The sequence below is a fragment of the Equus przewalskii genome, chromosome 30 (genome assembly GCF_037783145.1).
Source record: "Equus przewalskii isolate Varuska chromosome 30, EquPr2, whole genome shotgun sequence".
NCBI lineage: Eukaryota > Metazoa > Chordata > Mammalia > Perissodactyla > Equidae > Equus > Equus przewalskii.
Genome location: NC_091860.1, coordinates 31,368,223 through 31,392,885, shown reverse-complemented (window position 1 = coordinate 31,392,885; position 24,663 = coordinate 31,368,223). Strand labels below are relative to the sequence as shown.

The following is a 24,663-nucleotide window of genomic DNA, read 5'->3' as shown; positions in this document are numbered from 1 at the left end:
GAAAGTAAAAACTATTCTGCTCTTAAGTATACTTTTTTCTTATCATGTTTCTTATAACAGCTACAAAATGGTCTCAGCGTCATAAATGAAAATGACTTTATATGAGCTAATTGATGTGGATGAATTGGCATCCCACCTAAAAGTGGAGAGGGCAATTGAATCATGTCTTATTTTAAAGTGATTTAATTTTGTAACATTGTAATTTACATACAGCAACCAGAGTAAGACACATCACCCCATCTTAGAGTTTCAGAGGCATTTGCTTGAATAACTGAATTACAAGGAAGAGTAAATGGCACATCAACTTAAGCAAATATTTAAAAATATTTATATTAATAATTTTTCACATTTCTCCCTAATCTCTGTTTAATTAACGTTTATTGAATCTTCTCTTTGTAACAAGAAAGTAAATTTCAGCAATTTATTCTTCAATGTTCATAAATTACTAATTAGTGAAGTTTACCTTGTAAAGGCTCACTTTCATATAATAAATTTAGCTCATATAGATAAATCATCTGCACCTAAAACAGTGTATTCACTGGCCACTTTTTAATTTTTGCTGAGGAAGATTCACCCTGAGCTAACATCTGTTGCCAATCTTCCTCCGTTTTGTATGTGCGTCACCACGACAGCGTGGTTGCCAACGAGTGGTGTGGGTCTGCGCCTGGGAACTGAACCTGGGCTGTCAAAGCGGAGTGCGCCAAACTTAACCACTAGGCCACAGGACAGTGCCCACACTGGCCATTTTTAAGGACCATTCTTCCACAAGTCTTTGTGAAACTTTACTCTTTTCCAAGGAAAGTCTGAGAGCAGCTTTCAAGACTTTCTGGAATTGAGTTTCCCAGAAAAGTGGAAATATAGAGGACAATCACAGCTTCAGAGTTGGGAAATGTTCAAAAAGTCCTCACCACGTGACACTGATGCACGCTTCTGGGGTTGGAAATATATCTCACAATAAAGAAGCAGCATGGTGGATGCCTCTCCCTCCCTCCATCTCTTCCCTCCTTCTTTCCTTCACACTCATGGGTCAGACCAAATTACGTTAGATTGTGTCATCCTGGAATCTGTGGCAGAAAAATCCATGCAAGGCTCCAAATTTTAAAATTTGCCAAAGTTTTGTTTATGTGACCCTACAACTCCGTGCACATTCCTCTTTCATACTTCTTACGTTGGATCTAAATTGTTCTCTATGACCCGTTCCCCACCAGGGTACAAGATTCATGCTGCCGGCACGTGGTCTGTTTTGTTCTCTGCTCTTTTCCTGGAATCTAGGATGCGAGCACATGGCAGGCACTCAGTAAGCGATTTGTGAATGAGAGAGTGCTATTCCTAAAGACAGCAGGTATTATGGGCCAGGCATCTTTCTAAGTGCTGTTTATGCACGAACACATTTGACCTTCAAACGACCCTCCTGGGCAGGTGTTACCCTTGTCCCCATTTTAAAGGTGGAAAGATGGAGCCCAGAGAGGGTGGTTGGCCCGTGGTTGTATCACTAGCTGCCAGTGGAGCTGGGATACAAACCTAAGCAACCCATCTCTGCCGGCATGGCTCTCCCTGTGCCCTGGATGGTCAGGTCCTGGAGTGGTGCTGTGTCTTTTCTTGGCACCCTCGTGCAGGCAGAACGGCGCCCAGTGTATAGATGTGTCTGATTAGTGGCTGCTGGCCGGCTGGATGAAAGATCAGCCGCATCCAGCAGCGACCATCTGCACTGAGTGAACTCCTAGCCCTCGGTTGAGAACACTTCCTATTGTGCAAAGATGCAGATGTCATCAGATGTATGAAAGGAGGGCAAACGTCAGTGTCCCGGGCGGGATGCAGTCACCAGATAGGACGGTATCATTGATGAAACTGAATCATCTGTGACTTAGAGCTTTGTCCTTGTGAAGTAATTTTCACCTTTCAAAGCATTTCGTAGACTTTACCCCAGTCACCAGATTACATTGTGAGGAGGAGTCTGTATTTCCATCTTACCGAGATGCCCCAGGTGGACAGGAAGTGATCTGTCCTTGTGCTAAAACTGAGATGAGTCCTGAGTGGCTCTGCTGCCACTCGGTCCCCGTGTCGGACCACAGAGGAGACCCTGCAGGTCCAGAAGGATGAGACAAACGTGGCCATCATCTGGCTTTTGCCTGATTTTTGACATAAATATTTTTGGACATCAGGTACACGTAGACTTCGTTACACGTGCAGAGCAAGACTGTGTGTGTGCGCAACTTAACCCAAATCAGTTATTCTGTACGATAATCCATGACCTCTAGGAGGTCATTACCAACCCATGGAAAACTGTGGAACTAGAAACCATTGAATTCAAACAACTAGCTGTTTGGTTATTACTAGGAGGTTAGTAGTGAGATGTTTTCACCAAAACTGGTTGCTTAAATTCAACCGTCCTTTTCACCACCTGGCCATGATCTTGCCCGTTGGTATCGGGTGCTTCCTTCCGGTTCTGTCATTGTTGTGTCTGAGAATGGGATCCGTCTGAGAGCAGCGTGGGGTGGGGCGTGTTGGCAGGAAGGAGCACCTTCTGTCTCCTGCACTGGGATTTGGGGGGTGGCTGGCACCCCAGGGGGGACTTGGAATTCTCGGGTCAAGTAGATTCTCTGGAATGGGCTGCCCTCCTGCGCACAGGGGAAACGCGTGTGGGATGGGGGAGGAGGAGAAGGAGGCCTCACCCGGCAGCCAGAAGCGGCTCGCTGGGCGGCATGGCCTAACCTCAGATTCCAGCTTTTACAAATACCAACACCGCACGTTCTTCCTGAGAGCGAGTGTGGGGATGACGCCTAATCGGAAGGAGACGGGCCAGATCCAATGTCACCTTTCCTGTGGAAGTGGAGAGATGCCGTGTGGAGCTGACTTTCCTCACTGTCAGCACGCTGCTGGGCCTCCACTTCTGTCTCTGATCTCTGTTCCTGGTGCGTTCTCCTTTTCATGTCTTTGTCCGGAAGAGAGAATCCTTTGGCTCCCAAGATCAGGCGAACAGTAAACCCCTCTCCTTGTGGACGGGATTCCCACAGGAAAAACAAGGGGCGTTTACCTTTGGTCATGACGATTCCTGCCAGCGCTTTGTGGCGGGCGTGCACAGACGTCAGGCCCGCCGTCAGCTCGCGGAACTTCTGCGTGACCAGCTGGGACACGGAGTCGGCGAATTCCTGCAAGACACAAGCACCAGGCCTCTTTGATGGCTGAGCCTCGCTGTGCACGTCCTCCCCTCCTTCTCCAAGCCACGTCCCCAAGTGCCTGTGGCCTCCGGGGTTTGCCCTGTCTGACAGCGCCCCCGCCACTGCACTGCACACACTGTCCCAAGGCCTCGGGGAGAGTCAGATATTACACTGAATGATTGTGGGCCTGAAAAGGAGGAGTTAGCCCCCACTCGGCCCCTGGGCAGCAGCCTGCCTGTGCTTGAGCAGGACCTTCCCAGGACATGGTCCCCTTCCACCCTCTGCCTGCCTCTCGGAGGAGCAAGCTCAGAGCTCCTTCCAGGGAGAACTTCTCTGATAAAATCCTGAGAGGAGCTGAGAGGTGCTTGCACACATCACACACTCAGTTCCCACTTTCTTCTCAGTGTCGCAGGACTAATTTCTCCACACCCCGCACATCTCAGGTACTCTCCTGGCTGAACGGCTTCCTGCAGCTCACTCCACAACCTCCGTCCTTCATGTTCCTGCACATGTGCACATGGGCATACATACACACATGCACACACGGGTGCATGTACACACACACACTGACACATGCACACACCATACACCTATCACACAACGCCCACAAGACACATGTAATGCATGTGTACACTCATGCACATATGCACACATGGGCACAACACATACCTACACATGCACATAGAGACACACACACATGTGCACACAGAGATATGTACACACACATACACACATGTAATGCACACAGCACACACACCCATGCACACACACGTACACACAGGCACACACAATGTATACATGCACACATACATTCAGACAAATCATCCACACTCATGCGTGCACACATGCAAGACACTTGTACACAGTGCATACATGCACACACACAAACTCCAAGTTAATATAATTCTAGATGCTGAATTTTCCTAAAGTGGCTGGTGCCCCTGTTAAAGCAGCATACGTGGAATAACGAGGCCAGCGTCCTGGGAGGATGTGGTTTCCCGTCACCATCCTCTATCACGCCTGCTCCATGGCTGACACCGTTCCTGCTCTTCAAGAGGCAGCAGGCCGAGTGGCAGCCACCTTCACAGGCCTTGGAGTCAGAGAAACCTGGTGTGAGTCGGCCTGGGCCCGTTCTCCTAATTTATAAGGAAATCCTCCTAACTCCACCTCACTCTTGTGAGGATTCAATGAGTTAATGTGAATTAATGCTCAGTTCGGCGCCTTGCACTTGGTGAGGCTCAGAAACGAGCCTGTCCTCCTCCCTTCGTCATTACTGTTCCCATCATCACCATTATTATTATTTCCCCGGGTGCTGCAGGTGCTGACTGACTCTACGTAGCCAAATCGAATCTCCACCCATCCACAAGGCAGGCAAATGGTCCACTTTTGTGACGGAACGGATTTCATTTCCCACCAGGGAAGTTTGGACGCTGTGCTACAGAAAAGACAGATAGATCTCAGATAAATGAAGACATGAAAGATGAATAGACAGTTTTGAAACCCCCACTTGCGGGCAATGAAACAGGGTCCTGTGAAAACAGGTTTGCCTCCTGGAAACCAGAAACCTGCCGTGGAAACCACATGAGGCTTTCTCACGCCTGCCTCCCGGAGGCGGAGCAGGGAGCTGTTCCAGCCTCTGCCCACAGGGTTCCTGCCCTTCCCTGTGCTCCCAAGGCTGCCACAGAGACCCCATCAGTGACGGAGGCCTCACAAATCAGGCTTCCCCGAAGGGGTGTATGGAGAGGGTGTGCCAGCCTTCTGGGGACTGCTGGGTGTGGGATGTGTGTGCGGAGGTGTTTGGCCCTGAAGGAACCCAGGCTGCTTGTGTCGCGATGCCTCACCTCAGATGGGGGCCACAGAGTCACGGGCTTTTAGAGATGACTCCGGAGGGCTGTCCTGTCCTTTTGTGACCTGGAAACTGAGGTCCAGAGAGGGCAGGGACTTGTCCTCGGGCTGGGGGAACAGACGACCACACAGGGGGTGGCTTAGAACAGCAGGAGTTGACTCTCTCATGGTCTGGAGGCCAGAAGTCGGAAGTCAAGGTGCCGGCAGGGCCGGGCTCCCTCGGGCTCTGGGGGAGCCTTCCTGCCTCTCCCCGCTTCTAGGGCTCCAGGCATCCTTGGCTGGTGGCCACTTCCCTCCCATCTCTGCCTCGGTCTTCACGTGGCTTCTCCTCTGTGTCTCTCCTCTTCTGTCCCTTATAAGGACCCCAGTCATTGGATTTAGGGCCACCCTGATGCGGGATGAAGGCCTCACTTCACGATCTTTAGCTTCATCTCATCTGCAAGGACCCAGTCTCGGTTCTGGGGCGAGGCTGTGGACGTGTCTTTTGGAGTGACTTCAGTCCATGGCACCTTGTCATGTACTCTTCCACCCTCATCCTATGACACGAAGGGGGTCTCTTCCTTTCAGATGCCTGAATTTGGTTAATTTCTGTATGTCTTAGAGGAGCCCGACTTCTTAATTTGAGCAGGAAGGTTAACAGTCAGTGGTCATCACCGCTGCCGTGACGCTGGGGGTGGAGGCCGGGCCGGGGGCGGGGGCTGGGCCGGGGGTGGAGGCTGGGCTGGGGGCGCTCATGCGCCCTCGGCCCGCCCACCGGAAAGGGCATGCCTCATCGTTCTCGGGGTGAAGGGGGGGCTCTGACAGAGAATTAAGTTACTCCTTTAGGTGGGGAGGCCCGTGTGTGGGGGAGCTCTGAGCAGGGGGCGGAGGAGCAACCAGGGGCCCACGTGGCCTCTGCACACAGGGACACAGCTAGGGGTGAGGCTGGAGCACCAGGCTGTCTCCAGGGTTGGAGAGCCTGCGAGGCCTCGGCGAGCACCCTCCTGGGAGCACTGTTGTTTTCAAAGACCAGCGGCGAGTCCAGCCCCTGCACCGCCCGCTCTGGGAGGGGCTCCACCCGGGCAGAGGGATCCAGAAAGGCTCGTGGGCGCTGCGTCTGAGCTGCACCTGGAGGGGTGGGTGGATGCACAGCCTTTCTCTCTGCAGACGTCTGTTTCTCAGGTCACGGGGTGCGGCGTGCTCTCCTCCTCTGGCCAGCTCCACGGCCTGGAGTGGACAGAAGGGTTACCTGCGGTCCTGCGGGTCCCTTGGCGGGCGGGCGGCTGCGCACGGTTTGTCCCCAGTTGTTGCCCTCTCTGGGGTCCATTTCTAGTGGCGTCACGTGTGTGCATCTCCCTTCCCCGAGATTTCAAGGGCAGAAGTCGTGTCCTTTGTTTCTCCAGGAACGTTTCAAGGTGTTGGGCATCTCAGTCCTCGTACCGTGGGTGCCAAAGAGATGGTATCTAAACATACCATCGATGGTCCTTTCTCCTTCTCTGTAAAAGGGAGCTTTCGAATATCCACCAAGTGAGGAAGGAGACTGCCGGCGCAGGATTCATCGCCTCGCATCTGCCACATGTGACCACTGAGTAATAATATGAAATACACCAAAATCGATTTCATTTGGAAACCTGGAGACCAAGTCCTTCACTTAGAGACGCAGAGCAGACTGAGTCCGTGCCAGTGCCATGCGCACCTTATTTCCCGTAATCCACAGGAAGCTGCAGTACTGTCCTCCTTAACCACTGAAGCAGCGTCACCCAAGTCACAGCGCCGGGATGTGAACCCAGCGGCCTTGACTCAGACCCTCCTGGCTGGACCAGCTCCAGACGGTTTTGAGGAGAAGCAGTCTTCTCTCTGGGGGTTCAGCCGAACGGGCCCCTTCCATAATGAAGCGTGGCTGAGCATGCTGTCACACTGAGGAGGCAGACTGCCCCTCCAGCTGCTCCCCTGGTACCCCAGGCCTGGATCCCGGGATGCTTTGCCCCATTATGAACTAATTAGCTCTGAGCCTCAGCCACCCCCGATGGAGCCATTTGTGGAAATGCTGAAGCAGAAGGAGTGCACGGTGCAGCTGGATTTCAGCATCTCCACACAGGAAGGCCTCCTCGCTCACTCCGAGTGGCAGGGTGTGCAGGGGCCGCGGGCCCTGGGGGGACGGTGCTGCTCGGTCCTCTCTGAGACTGACAGGGGCGTTGGTCAGCAGAGGCAGCCCCCGCCCCACAAGGCAGCCTGTGAAATGGCTCCACCCCACCAGGAAGCCTGGGGCCAGCTGCTCCCTGTGAGGGTCGCATGCAACTGAGCCCAGCGCCCGTGGAGGGAGGGACGCCACAGGGGCAGCCCCACACAGGGGGTCAAGGTGGATGGTCACCGTGCCCCTCAGGGTGGGACACTTCGTCCATCCCAGCACACCCGTGACCCTGGGTTTGAGCTCACAACCTGTTCCTTAATCCCTTATGCTCCACTCCACTTCTGGTGCCTTAAAATTCTGTCCTCGCTAAAAACCTTTCTTCCAGTGCTTGGAGGTCCTCTCCCTTCTGCAGCCTCGGTGTTTAGCTGGTCCCGGGATGCCCGTGGGACATCCATTTGGGGACTGATTTTATTTTGTCTTGTGTGCATACCCAACGGTGCTGTGTGCGTCTAATGGCGTGACTCTCAACTTCACTGCACACGCGTGGCAGGGAGCTTGGCTTGCATTTCCTCTGCGTTTTCTTGGTCCTGCCCTGGAAATCTGTGGGCTCCCAGAGGGGACAGCGATGATGCTCGTCGAATGGAGTGATGAGTAAACGACATTCTCAAGGATGGCCTTTCAGGCACACAAATGGCTGGTGAAGGGTAACAATTTCAGGAAAATGTTGGTTATTTTTTCTTCACCAGTTGTTCTCAGAATCTGTTCTGACTCTAACACACTGTCTCAGTCCACTGGGCTGAAACAGGATACCACTGACGGGGCTTAAACAACAGACAGTTATTCCCACAGCTCTCTGGAGGCTGGAAGTCCAAGTTCAAGGTGCCAGCAGGGATGGTTCCTCCTGAGGCCTCTCTTTGTGCCGTGTAGACAGTGCCATCTTGCCGTGGGTCCCACTGACCTCTTATCAGTGTGTGTGCAGACAGACAGAGCTCTCTGCAGTCTCCTTGCACAAGAATTAGATCAAGCCCCACCCTCCTGACCTCATTTAACTCAACCACCTCCTTAGAGGTCCCATCTCCTAATACAGTGGCAGTGAGGGTCAGGCTTCAACAAAGGAATTTGGGGGGACACACATTCAGCCCATAACACACAGGAATCACCATGTCACGTGAGCAGACAGCCTCTCTGATAATGGTGTTACACACTAATCTGGCTGTTAAAGGTTATGGGGCACCCCTTTCTCTGTCTCCCTTCGTGCCCCGCTGGATGCAGAGATCCCACTGGAGACCTTAAGGGTGGAGCTGTGAGGGAGCCAGGGCCCCCAAGTCACCCACCCACTGACACCATGGTTTTATTTCTATTAGCCACTGGTTTTTGAGGTTGTAGGTTATAGCAACAGCATTATTTACTCTGAGTAATAGAGAAGGAGAGGAATCTATTATAAAAAGTCAAATAAAGCCTGACAATCAAATTAAAGAAAAGTAAATAGTGTACAAAGCCTCGTACTTTGTTACGAATAGCAAATGACTCTGCACCGTATCCCATAGCTCGTGAACAGGCGTGGTGGGTCCAGACGACCAGCTGATCCAGAGCTGATCTGACAGGCGTGCTGGGCCTGGTTGACTAGCTGATCCAGAGCTGGTCCTAAGGCGTGGTGGGTCCAGACGACCACCTGGTCTCCTCTAGCCTGTGCCCAGTGAGGGAATCTTCAGGTTTGGGGGCAGCTCTCAGTGAGGGGGTGTGTGGTGGGGCCCCCAATGTCATGGGTCAGTCCTCTGCACAGTCCCACCTGCCGGTTAAGAACGTTCTTCAGCTGTTAAGTAGCCATCACTGGGGCTTTACTTCAGGAACGTCTGATCTCTGTCGGTGGTTTGTGGGTTGAAACACGCAACAGAAGCACACACTAAGCCCTCCATGCTCACCTGCTTTTGTGTTGGTTGATGTCGCCCAGGTGGAAGGATGGGTGTTCGTCACCGCTGGACCGTTTCTGAGAATCCGTCTAAGCCCTGCCAGGCTCTGCTCAGTGAAAGACGAATTGAGCGACAGCTGGTGGGAAGGACAGGTTGCTCACGGGGCTGAGACGAGGCTCCGTGGTACACGGCGGTGTCACCCCTCAGCCTGTTGTCCCCAGGCGCCCTGTCCTCGGCCAGGGGCTGTGGGAGGGCTGGATGCTGGTTTCGGGGTGACTGCCCTCCCTCACCTCTGGTCAGGCATACTCCTTCAGGACTTTTTTTTTTTTTTTTTAGCATCTTTCCCCTATAATTCTTTTTTCTTTATTCTTTTCTTAAGTGGTCCTTGACGTTTATGTTAAGCGTATTTCTCAATTAACACTTTATAAAGTCTAATGTAAAAAGAAAAAAGCAAAGGTTTCCTTGACTTTTCTTACTTTGAGTGGTGGACTTGCTAATAAAGCCGTAGAGAGAGATTTAGTTAGCTGGCTAAAATGTCTCTCTTTGATATTTAACCGGCCTTGCTTCCTCAGACTGCTTTGAAAAGTCTTGCTTGTGGTTTCGCGAGGGAGAATTTATGGCATGTGTACACATTGAGCTATGGCCCCTAGTTTACCTGGTTTTAAAAGTCGAAGAAAGAGAAACTGTGAATAATCATCTCCATCAGGACAAAGGGCACATGGTACCGGGTCTCAAGTTGACTTTTTCCAGACTTTCAGGAGTCTTTGAGAAACTAAAGATTTTTGGCTTTGCAAAAGGCCAGGAAACGCCCCCAACCTGAGCCTGTCTGCTCTGTGTCCTCCTTTTCCTCGACAAAGCCCGCCCCTCGCGCCCTCCCCACGCCCTCCCCACGCCCTGCACCCACCGCACGGCCGCTATTTTAGGTGATGGGTCTGTAACTCAATCACATACAAGATTGCAGCTGTACGTAGTTTTTCATAGTTGAATTTGTGTATGTAAATGACGTTGTTGCTGATTACGTGGGGTGTTAGGAGCCAGACAGAAACTTAGAATTCACGTCGGGAAACGTATACTTACTGTGTAATTTAACACTGGGGATGTTTTATGCTCTAATCACTGGGGACTGAATACCTACAGTCAACTTTGTTACCGCAAACCCAACTCATCAGCCCCGAAATAATTTGATTTTCTTCCCCACCTGGCACTTGGTTTACAGCGGAAGCAGCTAAAGGGCTCAAAAACAAGCTCGAGTCGCTGGTTCTTTTTATAAACTAAATTCTGGGCTATGTCTGTGGGCAACAAGGATTTCCTCAAGTCTCCTCGGGTGGACAAGCACGTCCTCACTCAACACCAAACTACTGCACTTAAGGGGCAGTTTGTGAGCACGTGGGCCAAGCCATACTGTATTACCGCTCTCTGAATTATTGTAAGGGCTTTTCCCCTGACCGTGAGCACACGGACATCTCACAGCACATTATGAGCAGCTGATATCTTCACTTAATAGCCTTTTCCTCAGGGCCCGTGTCCCCGGCTCGGCTTAAACCCGTGTCTCCCGTCTCTGTCCACTGAGCATCACAGAAGGTAGACAAGCAGATCTCCTGGTCCCTTTCTCTACGAAGTTCCAATTCCAGCCCCTGAGAAGGCTTCCACGGTGGTCACGTGTTTCCTATGGATCCCTGTAGTACTTAGAAGCTGTGTCATTTTTGGGTACAACCAGAAAAAGCAGTTTTTCTTTCTCTGCTATGTCATGTCTACAGTATACTAGAGCCCCCCCTTGTGGACAAGGGGTTGCTTTTTTATGACTCGTGGTGATGGATATTATAGCTACCATTGTTGCATGGTCATCCCTTGTCAGACACTGTCTAAACGCTTCCAGCGTGTTATTGCAGTGAAGCCTCACAAACTGCTTCGCAGTTAAGGGTTATCACGTCTCTATATTTGTCAATGATTGTGTGAATTAATTGTAGTGTAGACAGCCTGTGATGCATGTCCTCCATGTGGCTCATTGGAGGAGTGTGAACCATCATGTGATCAGCTGCAGTGTAGACAGCCTGTGATGCATGTCCTCCATGTGGCTCATTGGTGGAGTGTGACCATCATGTGAATCAGCTGCAGTGTAGACAGCCTGTGATGTATGTCCTCCATGTGGCTCATTGGTGGAGTGTGAACCATCATGTGAATTAGCTTCAGTGTAGACAGCCTGTGATGCATGTCCTCCATGTGGCTCATTGGTGGAGTGTGACCATCATGTGAATCAACTGCAGTGTAGAGGGTCTATGCTGCGTGTCCTCCATGTGGCTCATTGGTGGAGCTGTATAGATATTCACAGGAGGGAGAGATCATATCTGGGCCATGGCTGGAGTGGGGCAGTCAGGGAGGGCTCCCTGGAGGAGACAGGGCTTATCTGGGCCTGAAGGCATCACATAATCTGAATTTTCAGGGATTAGAAGAGCAGGAATGTCTTGGGAAGTCATAGATGAGGAAATTCGGAGGTGGAATAGTCTGTTTCAGGGGTAGGGCTATGAGTAACTCATGTGCCAGAGCAAAGGATTTGTGTGGAGTGGTACTGAAGAACTAAGGGGAAAGGCAGCCCCAGATAAGCAGAGGCCCCTGACCCCCAGCCGAGAACTCCCCGGTTCATTCTGCTGTTACACAGTAGGGACCCAGGACACAGGCGAGGGCCCTGCCACATGGAGCTCCGGCACCCCTCAGGGGGCTCAGCGGGGAAGACTTTCCAGGCGTCAGACCTGGTGCTGCACTGAGGTCAGCTCCAAGTCGCTGTGGGGTCCATCCCGAGACAGAGGCTGAATTATGAGGCCAGAGTCCCAAGCCTGGGGGCTGCTGGTGCGTTACATTGCTGTCCCGTAGCACCTGCTTCCACCGCTGTCTCCATCACCAGCACCACCACGGTTACCACCACCGGCACACGGCACTACTGCCAAACTCTGTGGAGAACTGCACTGGGACCGTGATGCATCCTCTGACCCCACCACCAACTATGTCTATCAGGGTTACTGGTCCCATTTCACAGCTGCAGAGACTGAGGCTCAGAGAGACATGGGAACTCGCCTGCATTTTAAGGCAAGCAGGTCGTGGGGTGTGTGGAGTCGTGTGTGTCCGGTGCTGGGTTGTGGCGTCAGTCTCAACCTGTGACGTCTGCTGCTCTTCTGAGGGTTGGTTCCTCCAACCTCAGAGAACAGCCCACATCGGACCACATGCCGAATCCTGCGAGGCAAAAACCAGGCAGCGGGGTGTGCTCACGTCCCGCACCGTGTGGTCCCTCCCTCAGCTGTGACACAGGGGAGAGCGGGGGTCGGCGCCTGAGACCTCAGCCACCCTCGCGGGCTGTTCATTCCCACGGCTGAGAGGGGTCCTGACCAGGACAGGTGAGGTCAGGATAGACTGGGGCCCCCGCCTTGGGCTCTCAGGGCAGGGTGGCACTCCCTCTGCACCAATGGCAGAGTCCGGCAGAACTGGGGGATGCCCTGGGGCCCCATGTGGGAGCACGCCTGGGGAGAAGGCGAGAAGCTGGTCAGTGTGCAGAGGGGCCAGGTGCGTAGAGAGGTTCGGGGGCTCTGGAACAGGCAGTGCTGCCCCCCCCACTGAACTCCTGGTGGTCAGGACTAACTCCACGGCCTGTCGCTCCAAATAAAATTCACCCCTGCCCCCAAGAGACGTTCACTTGCACAGATAGAAGCCGACTGTGACGGGGGAGCTGAAGGAGGGAGGAGGTGCCGGGCTCAGCCTGCAGGGGCCCACGGGTCTTATGACTCTCAAGGGAGGAGGTGCTGCAGGCAGAGGAAGGGGGTCCCTTAGAGACCCCCGCAGTTTGTCTGGTTCAGTCCTTGATGGGAGAGGAAGGGGGTCCCTTAGAGACCCCCGAGGTCTGTCTGGTCCAGTGCCTGGGTGCGTGCACAGTAAGAGTCCTTGGGGGAGACCTCCTCCAGACACCTCAGGGTGGGGTGGTCTGGCCATCTGGACACCCTCACCTCCTGCAGTGGGCGGGTGAGGGTCTCTGTCGGGGAGGGGCTAGGAGGGCTGGATCCGGAGAAGTGAGATGCCAGCTCTGCAACAAAAACCCTGCACAGAGGCTCTAGAGACCACGCCCAAACCCCAAATAAGGAACACAAATTCTTTGTTAAACACGAAAAGGAGAGACGCCCAGCTGTGTTCCTTATTGTTGGTGGTTGAGTGATTGAGGAGGTGCCACTACAGGGTCCCGTGGTGGCGGGAGAGGGCTGCTGTGTCTTTCACAGTCAGGCCTGGCCTCCCTGGGGTACTCCCACTGCAGGGTCCACGAAAGGCTGCTCCTCCTGGGAGCCTCACGAAGCGACCCCGGCTCCTCTCAGGGCAGGAACAGATGCGGGGGGTTGGGGTTGGGGTTGGGTGGGGGGCCCGCAGAGTCTGCAGTGATGCCCCGAGTCTGCAGGGAGCCCGTGGGCCTCCATCTGAGGTCCTCACTGTTGATGCTGTTTATGCACAAATTGGCACAGGCTGGACACTGGAGCCGAAATGATCAGAGGAGGGAGGGTTTGGCTTCTGCTTAAAGGACAGTGATAATCAGGTGCTTCTGGTTCCAGAGGTTAAGTGGGGAAGCTGGCCCCGTATTTAATGAGCTGTGTACCACCACACTTAACGGAAAACCACAGACAGAAGGCTGCTTCGGCCTCTGCTTGCTGTGGCCTGCCCTCTGCCTGTGGGCCCCAATTACCAGGGCAAATCACCAGCATTATTCAAATAGAAAGAATAAACTTTATGTATGAACACTGAAAGACTCAAACTTTACTCATTTCCAACACTAATATTTTGAATGCCATAGGTAAATAAAATGTTTTCAAGTTTGCAATAGCAGTCTTCAGGGTAAAATTGACATTCAGCCAAAGTGGTAAGGATATGAAATCGATAGATTATGAAGGAGAGAGCCTACAGTAAATATTTTCCTGTTGAAATCCCATCTTCTAGTTTGTACTGCTGAAATATCAGAAAGGTTAGATTTGCATATGGGTGGGCAAGACGGAATCTTCTAACTTAGTTTTGCAGTACATGGTGTATGCATGGTGGTATATATGGTAGTACATATGGTGGTATATATGGTGGTATACATGTGGTACACATGGTGGTATACATGGTGGCATGCATGTGGCATACATGGTGGTATGCATGGTGGTATGCATGTGGCATACATGGCGGTATGCATGGTGGTATACATGGTGGCATGCATGTGGCATACATGGTGGTATGCATGTGGCATACATGGTGGTATGCATGGTGGTATACATGGTGGTATGCATGTGGTATACATGGTGGTATGCATAGTGGTGTGCATGTGGCATATATGGTGGTATACATTGTGGTATGCATGTGGCATATATGGTAGTATACATGGTGGTATGCATGTGGCATACATGGTGGTATGCATGGTGGTATACATGGTAGTATACATGGTGGTGTGCAGGGTGGTATGCATGTGGCATACATGGTGGTATGCGTGGTGGTATATATATATGATGGGATACATGGTGGTGTACATGATGGTATGTATGATGGTACATATGATGGTGTGCATGTGGTATATATGATGGTGTACATGATGGTACATATGGTAGTGTACCTGGTGATATGCATGTGGTATACACGGTGGTATATATGGTGGTATACATGGTGATATATATGGTGGTGTACCTGGTGATGTGCATGTGGTATACACGGTGGTATATATGGTGGTATACCTGGTGATGTGCATGTGGTATACAAGGTGGGATACATGATGTATATCTACCCTAGGAAAGTGGGGTAGTGGCAGGGCCTCGGCAGGGCAGCTGCAACGGGCGTGAGGGATCACGTGCCCATGCTTGTTGGAGCACATCCTCCATAGAGCACGGCCGCCTTGTGCCTCCTCTTTGCAGTCCACCCCTTTCCAGAACTAGGAAGGCAGGAGAAGTGCTGCTAGGAGTGTCATCCAGCCACCAGACAGCAAGCCAAGGCCTCAGAGTCATCCAGTAAATGGGAGATAACCTTCCCCGGCTTCCACCTCAGTATGCTTTCGTGTTTCATGGAAAAAGCCTTCTCTAGGTCTTGGTAATGATTCCTGTTTGTTCACAACTGCAATAAAGCCTCATTATTTTCAAAGTGAGGGACTGGTGAAAACTCGTGTCCAACTAAATCATTCAAATTATCTGACTATTCAATTACTCTGTCTCTCAAGTTACCTAGAGGTCAATAACAAATTTGGAGGATGGCATGGAAGATGCAAACCCTCTACTGTAGCTGTGGTGTATGGAAAAGCCCTAAACTCAGAATTAGAAGAACCAGGCTTGAGTTCCACCACCATCTTCTCTCCACTGTGCAACCGCCAATAGGCAGTTAGCATTTCTGAGCGTCGGCTTCATCTGCAGAAGAGGCATCATCATAACCACCCTGAAGTCCATGGTCCTGGTTCTTGGCCTGGAGACCTAGGCCCCCAGCATCACCACAAGCATTTCTGGGTGATGTGCTCAGGGAGACCAGGGACCATATGTAACGGGAGGTCGAGAAGGAGCTGGAAAGGACCGTGTTTCCGGGTGGCACTCACTTCAGTCCGTAGGCAGTAGGGGGAGAGGTTATTGAGAAACCTGGAGCAGGGAACTGGCGACTACACTTGTGTTTTGGGAAGTGTTGATGGCACCGTGATGGACAGGTACCAGCACAAGACTGACAGAGCGAGGCTTCTCAAAGATCTTTCTGCAGCTGTCTTCCAAGCACGGGGGTTTCAGCTGCATGGACCATGGGTCCTGAGGCTGGGAGGGCCTGTATTTTGGCCCATTGCATTTTCGAAATGCTGCACCAACATGGTTCATCCCGCTGGCTCATCTCACCAGTGACCTCCGTACGCCTCCCGTCAAGTGGTTGACTCTGTATCCCCTCCTTGGAGACTGTCCCAACTGAGAGAGAGGAGGGGATGGTGGCGTGTGACTTCTGAGTAAACACCACACACCTGGGTCTGGTTCCTGGGACGCTCCCTCTTGGAACCTAACTGGGAGGAATCCCGTAGAGAGGAGCCGAGGCTCCAGCCACAGGCCAGGCTGAGCTCCCAGACCCCAGCTGGCACCAACCTGTGGCCCTGGGGCCAGCCCTCTGGGGAGGGGTCCTTGGGCCCTGCTGAGCTGCTCACCTAGTGCCATGTGGAGCAGAGGGGCGCCGTCCCACTGAGCTCTGCCCAAACAGCGGGTGTGGGGGCAAAATGATTGATGGTGTTGCTTGAAGCCAGAGGGTTTCCACGTGGTTTGTCAGGCAGCAGAGTGACTAAGAATGCAGGTGTTCCCAGACCCTAGGGGGTTGTTGCTCTGAAGTCCTGCTGATCCAGACTTAAATCCTGTGCTGCTGCTGAGCAGCGATGTGACTGTGACCTGAATTCAGGCCTCCGCTTCCTCCTCTCTTCAGTAGGAATGGCGCCTGCGTGATGGGATTACCATGGAGCGAGAGGAGATAGTGGAGAAGGTGGTCCATACTGAACACTCTGTACCTAGTACTCAGGTATTAACTGTCGTTGTCACTATCATTGTCCAAACTGTGCATGCAAAGATTCTTAGAAACAGTATAGAAACACTTTTTGCTTATTTGCATCATTGGTGAAATTAAACTCTTCTCAGGAGTTAGCTGTTGAAAGGATGCGTTTCGGTGCAGGCAGGCAGGTGTGCGCAGTGTTGAGCGCCGCCGCAAGGCAGCTGTTTCTGAAATTCTCTCTTATGCTGAATGGTTTCTCTGTGTCCCCCCTCCATCCGGCCTGGCTAACTGACCCCACTGCCCCCTTACCCGACGGCTGCTCTCACAGCTCAGTCCCTTTACGAAACCTGGGTAAGGAGTTGGACGGTGAGGAACTCAGAAAGCTGCCTACTTGACTTTTAGTCTACACCCTGGGCACAGGCGCTGGGTATGCTCAGGTCCAAAGCCAATCTTAAGGACACATCACATACCAGTCAACTGCTCCATAGTCATTTTTAGTGAAAACATCAGTCGGTTTTGGGTGAGGAAGTGCTTACCAGTTACACTATTTGCTTGATCTCTTATCAGCTTTAAATTTATCATTTTTTAATTTGGAAGACAACATTGTTGGCCACAGTGCATTCAAACATTAAATAAATGTCGTCTGCAGTTACGTTGACCTGCATGGTTGGCCTGTCTACACACGATTTTCTGACTTCGGGTTCCTTCCTCTCTGATTTCATCCTCGGGCCACATTATTTTGTGACTGTTGACATGAACATCACCCTCATTAGCCTGGACACCTAAGGATGAGAACTCCATCTTATTCATCTTGGCAATCGCAATGTCAACATACACACACACACAGTGTGCCCAATCTGAGTGTGCATTTGCCTTTGGGGGCTTTGGAGCACACGTGGCCTCTGAAGCCCCCCAAAGATAAGTCGGAACAGAACTGGAAAGGACTTTGTCAGAGCTGTTACTGTGGAAAGCTCAGCTGTGTCCAGAATGGCCTGGGGAGAAGCCATTGTGGAGACAGTTTCTCAAGCATTTCCACTTTTCTTTCATCTCTCTACCTGTCCCCTGGGGAAGAGAATCAATCAAAGTTTATTGAGCAAGACACTAATGAAATACAGAGACGAATAGACAAGGTCTTCTATATAAAAAAGCCCATAATACAAAACGGGAGATACAAAGCATTGTGTGATGGATGGCAGCCGACATTTCTCAAGGGCTCGTGCACATCAGGTGCTAAATGCCCATGCGTCCGTCCCTCAGTCTACATTATCATCCCGGGAGAACGTTACCATCACTGCCCGTCTACAGATGAGCAGGCTGAGGCAGAGGGACATAAACCTCCTCGCCAGGGGCACAGAAGAGTGAATTGTGGGTCCAAGATTCACACAAGTCTGGTCAGACCCCAGGGCTAGTGCTAAACCACTGTCCTGCCTGGTGAGGGACGCTGCAGGTACGACGCCAAAATGAGCTTGGTCATCCTAACACGTGCGCGTGTCCTTGCAGAGACAAGAGCTGAGAAGTCGAAATCCTGCCTCTTACACAAATTTGGGTTTCATGCCTGTCTGGGCTGTAGGAGTTTAGGGAGCAAATGAGCCGCAGTGACTGGAGAGGGAGGACTTCCAGAGGGAGGCAGGCAGCTACCTCCTGGCGGGAGAGCCACCTGGGAGCATCTGTGGGTCACAATTTCAGGCAGTGCAACTCGTGTCGGCATTTCCTGCAAACTGCTCAGATGACTAATGCACACTAAAGCTTGACAACTCTTGTGACAAAGATTCTCCTGCTGACTGAACTCTGCTCACGAGCCCCTGAGCTGGTTTTCAACCAGGTCTGTCATTTGGGCTTCCATGTTTCTCTCCGCGTCATCCAATTTTAGCAAGAGTGCAGAACCCCAAGCCCCCAGTACCTGAGCAACTTGGTCTTCCCCACCATCCCAGTGATGTCTGACCACCTGGCTGCCTTCAGCTAGCCCCTTGGGCGGTCGACTGAACCCGAACTCCGTCAACTCCGGATGTTTCCTCTTAGTGACTTTCCATCTACTGCCCCCCATCTGCTCCTTGGCTATAAATCCCCAATTCCCATGCTGTATTCAGAGTTGGGCTCAATCTCTCTCTCTCACCCCAAATTCCATCACAGGGGTCCCTGTACCCACTGCCATGGTCCCCCTTGAATGAACTCTGTCTTACTGTGCTTTGACAAGTGTTGTGAATATTTTCTTGAACACCATCTCAAAACTGGTGAGGATCTGACGGACAGAACAATGGCAGTGGGGGGGCTCTACCTGCTAAAGCCACGAGGCAGGAAAGCCAAGGTCATGCTCAGGGACGGCTGACCTGCGACAGAACAGGGCGGTTGTTCTACCCACATCTCCTAGTGTCAGAAAACCGGGATGGCTGACTTCTCCTTACAAGAGCAATGAACTGAACATGTGTGGTGAAATGTTAGCCTGTCTTGTCATGCCCGGTCTGCTGGTCCCCCGGCTCTGGCCTCCTGCTTCCTCTTGCCCAGCTCCCCGGCTGGGCCTTCTTCTCTCTCTGTCTCTCTGGTCTATGCAAGCTTCACCCCACGCAGTGCTACTGCATGACCCCCACCAAATTCAGCCCGTTGGGGGAAGACCACCACCCTCACTCCCACCTCTGAATATGTTGAGACCAGCTGAACAAATCGAGGCGCAGAGCCATGAGGCTCCCTCTGCTCTTGTCTCCCAGGGAGTGGGCTGTAGGCTGTGGGTCATTTGCTGAACAAGAAGGTCCCTCAAGATGTGCAACGGGATGGATCGGAATAGACAGGGCTGGGGGCTGGTCACATTCATAAATTCCAATTTCACAGACATGAAGGCGTTTTTAATTGTGTGGTGCTAGAATTTTAAAATTCTACATGATTAGTTACATTAAAGAAACAGTCTAGGGAAAAATGAAGAAAATAGTTATTTTTTTAAATGAAGGATCTGCACCAAGTAAAGAGAGGGGGCACAATTATATGAACGGCCCCTGCTCTGTTGGTGACAGAGGTTTAGCAATGTCAGGAGCTCATCTTTTTTTCCTGTGTCTGACAAATAGATTACATCCTCTGTTTTTTGCTATTTATTTTGTGAATTAGCTCAGCCATCGTCCAGCTCACGAGCGTCTCCAGTGGATAGTGGCTGGAGGCCAACGGGGCTCGAGGTGGTTGGGTATTATGAGTGGTGTGGGTGCAGGCCGCTCTCTTCTCACAGGTGGGAAGGAGGATGACAGCAATGACTACTGCTGACCTGGGCTGCCCCCTGGGAACCAGGCGCCAGTGGGATGAGCATTTTATAGATGAGGCAACCAAGGCTGAGAGAGGTAAGCTGACGCGTCAAAGTTGACTCAGCCAGTTGGTGGTAGGGTAAGAATTCAAATCCAGATGGTTGAATTCTAGTTCCAACAACTGGGCTCTTGACCACAGTGTCAGAAGTGCCTTCCAAGCCCTTTTTACTAATGCAGGGTTTCAGAAAAGCCCAAGATAAGAGATCCCATGTTCATTATCTTGACTAATTGTGAGTTGAGGGTTCTGTGCACAGATTATCTGTATACTTACCTATTGATTAAGTAATTTGTAGTTATTCACAATTACCTAAATTGTTAGATATCTACAAATCTGTTTACACATATTAACAGCAGTTACTGCTTTAACAATCAACTTCAAATTGGAATACAATAAAAATGTAGAAAATAAACTAAACCGCATTGGAAAAATGTATATTTCTGTTTTTGTTAAATGGATGCTTTCTGATGTATTCAGGAAGATATTTTGCATCTGGGTTTAATTAGAATCTTTAAATTCTCATTAGTGTGCTAATATGAGGATGCTAACAGATGAGGTCCTCTGTTTGGGGTTGATTCATGGTTGTTTGAGTTCATCTGGATTTTAAAAGACGTAAACAAGAAGAACCATTTCAGTGCATTGAGAGAAAAAGATTCCCAATGGAAAAAGCAGTTAGTCTATAAAGGAAGTAATGGTTACTTTCCTAGCTTTTGTTAAATTCAAGAAAGGTTTTTTAGTCATTGCCTAAATAACAAAGAATGCTGACACCTCTTTTGAAATATTATCATGGAAGTCAATGTCATACTCACTTCCAAATGCCATAAAGGATAAACTCTCAGACCCCTTTGTCTCATAACTTCAGCCCCTAATCTGCTTTCTTTACCCTGAAAATAGTTTCCAGAGAGGAGAAATAAAGTACAATTAAAACTGCTAAATAATTCCAAACAATGCATCTGAGGCACTGACTAAAGCCAGGGCTAGGCCATCACTGTGCATTTCTTCAAGCTAGAGATAGCTGACACCAGAGAGATTCATCACAGCTCTGTTTACATGTACATACAAACAGGAGAGAGGTGGCCCAGAAAATGCCTATTCTTTCAGCTGAAATTCCACAAACAAGAAACCCATTGCCCCCCGATGCCCTGGATTCAGTGCTGCTGTGCACATACCTGTGACTTGGACCCAGTATTGTCACATTCCCTGGAATTAGTACCAAACCTGGCACCACTGCACACACCGTCCAGCTGGCACCCTTGCACCCACTGCAAGTGAGGGCATTTTTCCACTGAGGCAAGGCCTTAAAGTCTAGAAGAGGTGACTGTCCCTTCAAATGTGCAGACACCAATGCAAAGCTACAAGGAACATGAAAAATCAAAGAAAAAAATGACACCACCAAAAGAACACAATGAATTTCCAGTAACCAACTCCAAAGAAATGGACATCCATGAATTTCCTGACAAAGAATTCAAAATAATTCTTTGAAAGGAGCTCAGTAGGGGCTGGCCCCATGGCTGAGTGGTTAAGTTTGTGCACTCTGCTTTGGTGGCCCAGGGTTTTGCCGGTTTGAATCCTGGGCACAGACATGGCACCGCTCATCAGGCCATGCTGACGTGGTGTCCCACATAGCAGAGCTAGAAGGACCTACAACTAGCATATACAACTATGTACTGGAGGGATTTGGGGAGAAAAAAAAAGATTGGCAACAGTTGTTAGTTCACGAGCCAATCTTTAAAGGAGTTCAGTGAACTACAAGAGAACACAGATAGACAACTCAATGAAATTAGGAAAACAATACACAAACAAAACAAGAATTTTAACAAAGAGATAGAAATCAGAAAATAGAACCAAACAGACTTCTGCAGCTGAAGAACACAATGAATGTAATGAAAAAAACGCAATAGAGAGCTTCAACAGCAGACTCAATCAAATGGAAGAAAGAATCTGTGAACTCAATGACAAGTTGTTTGAAATTATCCAGATGGAAGAAAAAAAGAATGAAAAAGAGCGAAGCCTGTGGGATTTATAGTACACCATTAAGGGAATAATGTATGCATTATGGGAGTCAAGAAGAAGCAGAAAAAGAAAAAAAGACAGAAAGCATATTTAAAGAAATAATGACAAAAAATTTCCCAAATCAGGGGAAGGAAATGGACATACAGGTTCAAGAAGCCAAAGGATCCCAAATAGGTTAAACATAAAGAGGTCTACATTGAGACACGTTATAATTATATTGTAGAAGTCAACGGCAAAGAATTTTGAAAGCAGGAAGAGAAAAATGACTCATCACATAAAAGGGAACAGTAGATTTCTCAGCAGAAACCTTGCAAGCTGGAAGAAAGTGGGATGGTATATTCAAAATACCGAAAGAAAAAAACGGCCAACAGATACCATACCTGGCAAAACTATTCTTCAAAAATGAAGGACAGATAATGTCTTTCCCAGACAAACAAAAACGGAGGGAGTTCATCACCACTAGACCTGCCTTACGAGAAATGCTTACGGGAGTTAATTCAAATTGAAATGAAAACACTCCAAACAGCAACATAAAAGTCTAAATCTCGCTTGTGAAGGTGAATATACAGACAAATCCAGACTACACTGTAATGAGTAAATTACTTTTAACCCTAATATAAAAGTTAAAAGGTAAAAATTTGTTAATGGATACACCATATGAAAAGAAACAAACTCTGACTACAAGAACACGAAGTGGGAGGAAGAAAAACTGTAGAGTTTTTGTATGTGACTGAAGTTATCAACTTACAATAGATGGCTATAACTACAAGATATTTTATGCAAGCCTTGAAGTAACCACCAAAAAAATCTATAATAGATATGTAACAGATAAAGAGAAAAGAATCAAAGCATATCACTGTAAAAAAGTCATCAAGTAACAAAGGAAGACAGCAAGAGAGGAAGAGGGGAACAAAACAACTGTAAAACACACAGAAAACAGTGAACACAATGGCAATATAAGTTATCACCTACCAATAATTATTTTAAACATAAAATGGATTAAACTCCCCAAACAAAAGGAATAGAGTGGCTGAATGGATTAAACAAACAAACAAATATGCAAACAAGATCCATCCATATGCTGTCTATGAGATACTCATTTTAGATTTAAGGACATACGTAGGCTGAGAGTGAAGGGATGGAAAAAGATATTTCATGCAAATTGTAACACCCCCAAAAAGGAGAGTGGCTATGCTTATATCAGACAAAATACTAAACTATTAACAGCTGTAGCAAGAGACAAAGAAGGTCATTATACAATGGGAAAGGAGTCAAGGCAACAGAAAGATATAACAATTATAAATAAATACGCACCCAACATCAGAGCAACTAAATATTTAAAGCAAATATTGACAGATCTGAAGGGGGAACTAGTAGGAGACTTCATTATCCCATTTTTAATAATGGATCAAACATCCAGATAGAAAATCAACAAACAGGTCACTTGAACAACAATATAGATCAAACGGATTTAACACACACGCAGAACTTTCCACCCAAAAGCAGAATATACATTCTTCTTGAGCACACATGGAACATTCTCCAGGAAAGATCACATCTCAGGTCACAAAAGAAGTCTTAACAAATTTAAGACTGAAATCACTCCAAGCATCTTTTCCAATCACAATGGAATGAAGCCAGAAATCAGTAACAGTGAAAAAAGGAGAAAACCCACAAATAAGTGGAAACTAAACAACATACTCTTGAACAACCATTGAGCCAAAGAGGAAATCAAAACAGAATTTAAAAAACATTTCAAGGCAAACAAAAATAAAAACACAGCATACCAAAATTTATGGGATGCAGCAAAACCTGTATTGAGAGGGAGGTTTACAGCAATAAACGCCAATATTGAAAAAGAAGAAAGATCTCAAGTATATAACCTAATTGTACCCTCAAGGAACGAGAGAAAGAAGAACAAACTAAGTCCAAAGTTAGCAAAAAGAAAGAAATAAAAATGAGAGCAGAAGTAAATAAAAAAGAAAAACAATAGAAAAAATCAACAAAAGTAAGAGTTGGTTTTTTGACGAGATAAACAAAATAAGCAAATTCTTAGCTAGACTAACTGAGAAAAAAGAGAGAAGAGTCAAATAAATAAAATTAGAAATGAAAGAGGAGATTTCTCAGAAATGAAAAGGATCATAAGGGACTATTATGAACAATCATATACCAACAAACTGGATAACCCAGAAGAAATGGATGAATTCCTAGAAACATACAACTACCAAAACTGAATTAAGAAAAAACTGAATGCTTGAACGGACCAATAACAAATAAGAAGATTGAATCAGTAATCAAAAAATCTTTTAACTATACTTCAATTTTTAAAAAAGTTAAAAAAAATCTTAAGAAAGAAAAGCTCAGGACCAGCTGGCTTCACTGGTGCATTCTACCAAACATTCAAAGAAGAATTAATATGAATCCTTTTGAAACTCTTCCAAGAGACGGAACAAGAGAGAATACTTTCAACTCATTTTGTGAGGCCAGCATCACCCTAATACCAAAGCCAGACAAAGATGTCACAGGAAAAGAAAACCACAGGCCAATATCCCTGAACACAGATGCAAAAATCCTCAATAAAATACTAGCAAGCCAAATTCAACAGCACATTAAAAGTGACAATGACCAAGTGGGATTTATCACTGGGATGCAAGGATGATTCAACATACATAAATCAATGGATGTGGTACACCACATGAACAGAATAAAGACAAGAACCACATGATCATCTCAACAGATGCAGAAAAGTATTTGAGAAAACCTAAAATCCACTCGTGATAAAAACTCTAAACAAGACAGGTATAGAAGGGAGTTACTTCAACACAATAAAGGCCACATGAGACGCCCACAGCTAACATAATCAATG

The 24,663-nt window shown here is 48.8% G+C and overlaps 1 protein-coding gene across 1 annotated transcript in view; it reads right to left on the bottom strand.

The window, feature by feature from the left end:
* Positions 1-24,663, bottom strand: part of ADARB2 (adenosine deaminase RNA specific B2 (inactive)) — a 455,777-nt gene that overhangs the window by 64,350 nt on the left and 366,764 nt on the right. The window contains exon 4 of the mRNA XM_070601050.1: positions 3,035-3,149. Within this exon, the coding sequence (XP_070457151.1) occupies positions 3,035-3,149 (115 nt within the window). The remainder of the gene's footprint in view (positions 1-3,034; positions 3,150-24,663) is intronic.